This window comes from Elephantulus edwardii, unplaced genomic scaffold (assembly GCF_000299155.1).
Source record: "Elephantulus edwardii isolate Elephantulus edwardi_28Jun2011 unplaced genomic scaffold, EleEdw1.0 scaffold00005, whole genome shotgun sequence".
Classification (NCBI taxonomy): Eukaryota; Metazoa; Chordata; class Mammalia; order Macroscelidea; family Macroscelididae; genus Elephantulus; species Elephantulus edwardii.
Window position 1 is genome coordinate 193,796 of NW_006399755.1, and position 5,882 is coordinate 199,677.

Sequence of the window (5,882 nt, forward strand, 5' to 3'; positions counted from 1 at the left end):
ATGTCAATTGGTATACCATCTATTCCTGGAGCCTTATTTTTTGCCATTTCCTTCAAAGCAGCCTGAACTTCTTCTTTCATCACCATAGGCTCTTAGTACAAATACAATAATTACTATGCAACAGATAGGATACTGATGTTAGAGCCAAGACTTAAGCATAGTTAGGTTCAAGAGCATACCCAAGGCCATAATTAACCATGTTATACAGCTTCTATAGTTCATATTGACTGAAAGCACATGGTTTGTAAAAGTTTACTAAAATAACACCTAAAAATGTACTATGTATTTATTTTAAACTTGCGTAATTTCCTCCTAAAAAACTGTTAAGATCTGATAAGTGACTGTCATTAAAAAAAAAAAAAAGAAGACAGGCCATTTTCTCAGGCAGAGGAAAATAGTAAGACACTAAACTAAAACTAGGCTAAAGTTATATTTGAAAAAGTGGAAAAAAATGACAACTCAACTGCTGACAAGTGTTAAAAATAAAACAACCAACTAGTTTCTAAACTAAAAACTCAAAGGATAAATTACGACTGTTGGAAATTTTAAAATAGGGCTATTAAATATTTGGTAAAAATAGCCAATGGGCTTCTCAGGTAATATGAAGAACATTCTTGGGCTGGAACCTAAATACATTCCACAAGGTCAAAGACTGAGTTCGGCCTCCCTCTGTTTTGCATACCTTCAAGGTCTCAGCACATTACTTGGCAGAAGAAATAGTAGAGCAAAAGAGAAAGCTGAACTGGAGAAAACCTTCTTTATAATAATAATTAGAACAGAACACAGTGATTCAAAAAGTCACAGCCTTTATTGAGTATTTTCCAGCTGTACCTGCTTTAAATTCAAAGTTTTAAATACATGATTTTATAAGTAAAGGGTTGTTTTTCAGAGTAGTTTATCTGTTAGGCTCAGGTATAAGTCTATAAGGAAGGGAATAACAAAGGGAAGGCAAGTGAAATAAAAATAGGATGCTTTTTCCTAAGCAAGGTAATTTCTTTGCCTTTTTTTTCTCTTTCTTTATGTAATAAACCAGCTCATATAAAAACTACATTAGAATTGTAAGAAAATTCAAATTAACCTTGAATATGAAGGAAAGAATTTAAAGGAAAGATATCCATAGCATTTAAGATTTACAAGTAGTTTTATCAGAACTAATGGGTAGCACATGTAAACACAAGGAAATTATTTACCTCTGAATTGAAAGATTTTTGGAAATCTTGCTGAAAAACTCGGCTTCTGTACTTTGGCTTTCAGTACTCATTTCAAAAGAGATTGGATTTCTGTCAGAAGATTCCACATTCTGAAACAAAGTAGTTCATACTTTGAGATATCACTCAAATGAAAACAGCAGAGAATTCTATTTAGATGAAGAATAACTCTTAAGGGGCAAAGGGAGAGAACAGAGGATTACTTTACTGGTTTTTGTTCTTTTCAATCTCTCCAACTATTACAGAACTAAAAATCACCTGAATTAAGTCCTTAAAACAATAATAAATGATTAAGTTATAATTGCCATGAAAAGAATGCATTGCTGGGTAGCCTGGGGATAGGAGAGGGGAGGGGAGGAAAGGGAGGGAAGAAAAATGTGCAACAAAAATAGGGAAAAACTATAAATTTTTAAAAAGTTAATAAATCAACTATGAGATAATTATCTCACCCCTGTAACAACAACAAACTTCAACAGAGCAGCAAGCAATAAATTCTGGCAAGGTTGTGGAGAGATTGGAACTCTTATTCACTGCTGGTGATAGGGTAAAATCATGAAACCACTATGGAAGGCAGTATGGCACTTTCTCAAAAAGTTGGAAATAGAAATACCATTTGACCCAGCAATTCCACTACTGGGAATATACTTTAAAGAAACCAGAGCTGCCATCCATCCAAATAGATATATGCACGCCCATGTTTATTGCTGTGCTATTCAAACAGCAAAGAGATAGAAGCAACCCAAGTGCCCATCAACAAATGAATGGATAGAGAAGGTGTGGTATATTTACACAATGGAATACTATGGAGCACTGAAAAACAAGGAATTAATAAAATATTATACAACCTGGGTGATCCTGAAGGACATTATGCTAAGTGAAATATCTCAGAAACAAAAGAACAAATACTACATAATGAAACTATTATAAAACAGGGCTGACATAGGGGTTGGGGAGAAACTAAGAAAAGAGAGGATAAATAATGAACACTGCATTGAAACAGATGAAGGAAAGAACTGTTTAAAAGGAATATATGATTAGGCATTATCTGTATGACAACAGTCCAGAATGCATAGCAAAGTGAACTGGGGGAAGGAAGGGGGAAGAGAAGAAATTATGTAAGAATAAATTTTTTTTAAAGTGAACTAGTGATAGGGAGAAAAAATGTGCAATAACTAATAAATGAACATTCAACTTTTCTGTAAATTTTAAAAAAATTACAATAAAGTTTTAAAAAAAGCCATGAAAAGAATATACTCTCTAAAGAATAAGTATGTCCTTAAAAAAAAGCTGATTCTATCTCATTACACAGTAATAGTTCTAAATAAAACATAAAAATTTGATTCATGAGCTGATTAAATGAATTCAAGTCACAAAATAGTTCTGCAACACATGGTTATTATTCAGAGGCATTAAATGGTTTTTTGTAGGATAACCAATAATTTCACTGAAAAGTGGTCTTGGAATGTTTTCCATAATGATATCTAGGGTTTCAAAGATTTACTTTTTCTTGGTATCACCTACATAATTTTCTAATTTCCTTATTTAAATAAAAGATAAACCAAATCCAAAGCCCCAAAAGTCACTGCCAGTGAGTTGATTCTGACTCACAGGGATCCTCTAGGACAGAATTGCCGAATAGGGATTTCAAAGCCATAGATCTTTACAGAACTAGGTTACCTCATCTTTCTCCTGTGAGCAGCTAGTAGGATTGAATCACCAACCTTTGGTTTAGTAGCTGAATTCATTAACTACTGTACCATCAGGGCTCTTTAAATAATGATACAGCCAAATAGTGTTTATATGAAATCAACCTAGTGATCAGAATAAGAGTTGTAAGTCAGAACTGATTCACAGCTTATTCGCTAGCCGTTTTCCAGACTGTAAATGGCAGAGAGGACGGACAGTACATCTCTCAAAGCACCTGGTGGACCGAACTGCCAGAAAGGAGCTGCTTTTGAATTAGCAGTCCAACTCCCCACAGACTAGACCATAAATACTCCCTAGATAGGATACAACAAAATTGTATTCTGATTACTAGAATCATTTTATTAAGTACTGACTTTGAAGTATGAAAAAGAAAAAAAATTTGCTATCTATATATTTTTAAATCAACAGAACCAAGAAAACACTAAAGCATCATAAAATTAACTGTCAACATTTTAAAATACCCAAGTAACAAATAATTGAAACTTAGGCAAGTTTTCCTAACCCCTGGTTTCTCTATTCTAATTTGGTCCTAAAGATATGGTCTAACATTTACTAAACAAATTTAAAAATAGTTAATACTAATTAAAACAGATTCTAAAGAAACAAAGCCCTACAGTTTGAATTAGTATATTAAAGGATAAACAATATTGAATTTAATGTGCCAAAATACTCATGATTCTACTAGATAGTCAAGTTACTTACTCTGAAGAGATGTAATGTTTCCTTGCTAGTCAGTAACTGGAACTGAAGGTCAGTCATTCCATTACAAGGAAGGCATTCATAAAACTCAGGCTCCTTATGTGTCACAGAGTAGAGAATTATGAGGAAACTTCCAGATTCTGAAAATACCCTGGACAAAAATTTTCATTTAATTAAATTTACTGAGGTTAACAAAAGTATATGCAAATAATTTCACATGAACCTACCAATCTAGTTAGTAGATTGAGTAACAGTCCAATTTTTAAAAGAAAATCGGGAAGAAAATTTCAGCTTATTATTTAATGTCATTCATTTTAATGCCTAACATAGATACTTTATTATAGCATATACTTTATAAAAGCTTCACCAAAACAAGGAACACATTTAAAAGTTAAATATAATCCCAGCTTAATATACATACTTGTGGAATTTTCCCCTAAACATACAAAAAACCATTTTATAGTATTTAACAAAAATCACATCATCTTATATACCTACTTGCACTTGTTATTTCTAACAATAATACCTCAGTTCTTTTTCTGTTATTACTTTAATTTCCATCACTCTATCAAGTCTGCTGACTTGTGTGGCAGCAGTATTTTGCAGTGACCACTCGATGACACCTGCAACAATTCTATACTACATCTCCTAATTCTTTTAAGCAGTATTTTACAGATGCCATTATTTATCTAAGCTTCTAAAATTATTATACATAATACCTTACTATTATGTGAAAATTCATATTATTCATTAAATGACTCAATAAATAACTTATAGTTATCAAAGTTCTTAAAATGTAAACTAAAATCAATTATTTAAAAATATTTCAGTAGTTGTCCGTATATTGTGAAAGGCTAAATTTTGAAAAATAACCTAGCAATATTGTTGTTATGGGTCACTGGGTTGGAATTGACTCATAGCTGACACGTTTTTAGAGTCTGTAAATTGTGTGGGTAAAGAATGCCCATATTTCTTCCATGGAGCAGCTGGTGGATTTGAACTGCATGCCTTTGGATTGGCAGTGCATCTCCTTACCTACTAGGCCATCAGAACTCTCTGAGATATGTGATAGTTCCAATGAAGCAAAGCAGTGAAGGTTTTAAGATAAGAGTAAATGAATTTTAAGGAACTACAAAAGAGTCTAGTACATTTTTTCCTCAATTCTTTTCTCTGGTTTCAAATACAAGCACTGTATAGAAGGTTGTAAAGTAACAACCTGAGCTAGGCTAAGCAATACTAACTCTTCTTGCATTCACATCGCCCTTAAAAGTGTTCTGGCAGTAAATAAGAATTCTGGCATCAAATAAACTATCTAAGGCTTAGAAGTGAACCCAGCATAACAGGAAATTTCAGTATTAATTATCCCAAACATTTATTGTCCATAAGAAGTTAAAACAAGATCAGTTTGATAATAAAATGTAACAATACTAAAACAGGACAGAATCATCTAAAAAGAAAAATTAACATTTGTTTTATTGCAATTCAGTATTTGCAAAGTTGAAAAAAAACCACTGCACAAAATATAAAAAGCTGAATGAATATAAAAGCAACCTAAAGTAAATAGGTATTAATCTCAATACATATTCCTGTAATAGGAAAATTCTAAGAAAGATATATAGTTGTTGTTGGGTATCATAGTTGACTATGACTCATGTTGTTAGATGCTACCGAATCCAGCATGACTCAGCACGACCCTTGAACAACAGATCTGAGCCTTTTCCTATTCTATGCCATCCTCATCATCACTGACATCCTTGAGTCCACTGCTGTAGTCATTATGTCAATCCATCTGGGTGAGGATCTTCGTCTCTTGTTGAGCCTCTACTTTTCTAAGCTTGATGTCTCTCTCCAAGGAATAAGCCCTCCTAAAAGCATGTGAGGAAAAACTTTATCATCTTTGTCTCCAGGGAGTATTCCAGCTGTATTCTCTCCAAGTCTCCATGTTTGTTCTTTTGATAATCCATAGGATATTCAATACTCTTCTCCAACAACACAACTCAAAGGCCTCAATTCTTCTTATGTCATCCTTATTCACTGTCCAGCTCTCAGATGCATACATAGGAAGTGACTGAAAAGATCATGACCTGAATCAGGAGCACCTTAGTCTTCAAATTGACACTGTCGCTCCTTAGTAATTTGGAAAGGTCCCTGTTTGCAGACTTTCCCAGTGTAATATATCTCCTGATCTTCTGACTGCTGGAACCAAGGGTGCTGATTGTGGATTCAAGTAAGATGAATTTCTGACTCATAGCAACTCTATAAACAACA

General features: G+C 33.3%; 1 protein-coding gene across 1 annotated transcript in view; it reads right to left on the reverse strand.

Moving 5' to 3' along the window:
• Nucleotides 1–5,882, reverse strand: part of STIL (SCL/TAL1 interrupting locus) — a 57,372-nt gene that overhangs the window by 31,748 nt on the left and 19,742 nt on the right. The window contains exons 9-10 of the mRNA XM_006879796.1: nt 3,618–3,765; nt 1,191–1,300 (exon numbers count right to left, since the gene is read on the reverse strand). Of these exons, the coding sequence (XP_006879858.1) occupies nt 1,191–1,300; nt 3,618–3,765 (258 nt within the window). The remainder of the gene's footprint in view (nt 1–1,190; nt 1,301–3,617; nt 3,766–5,882) is intronic.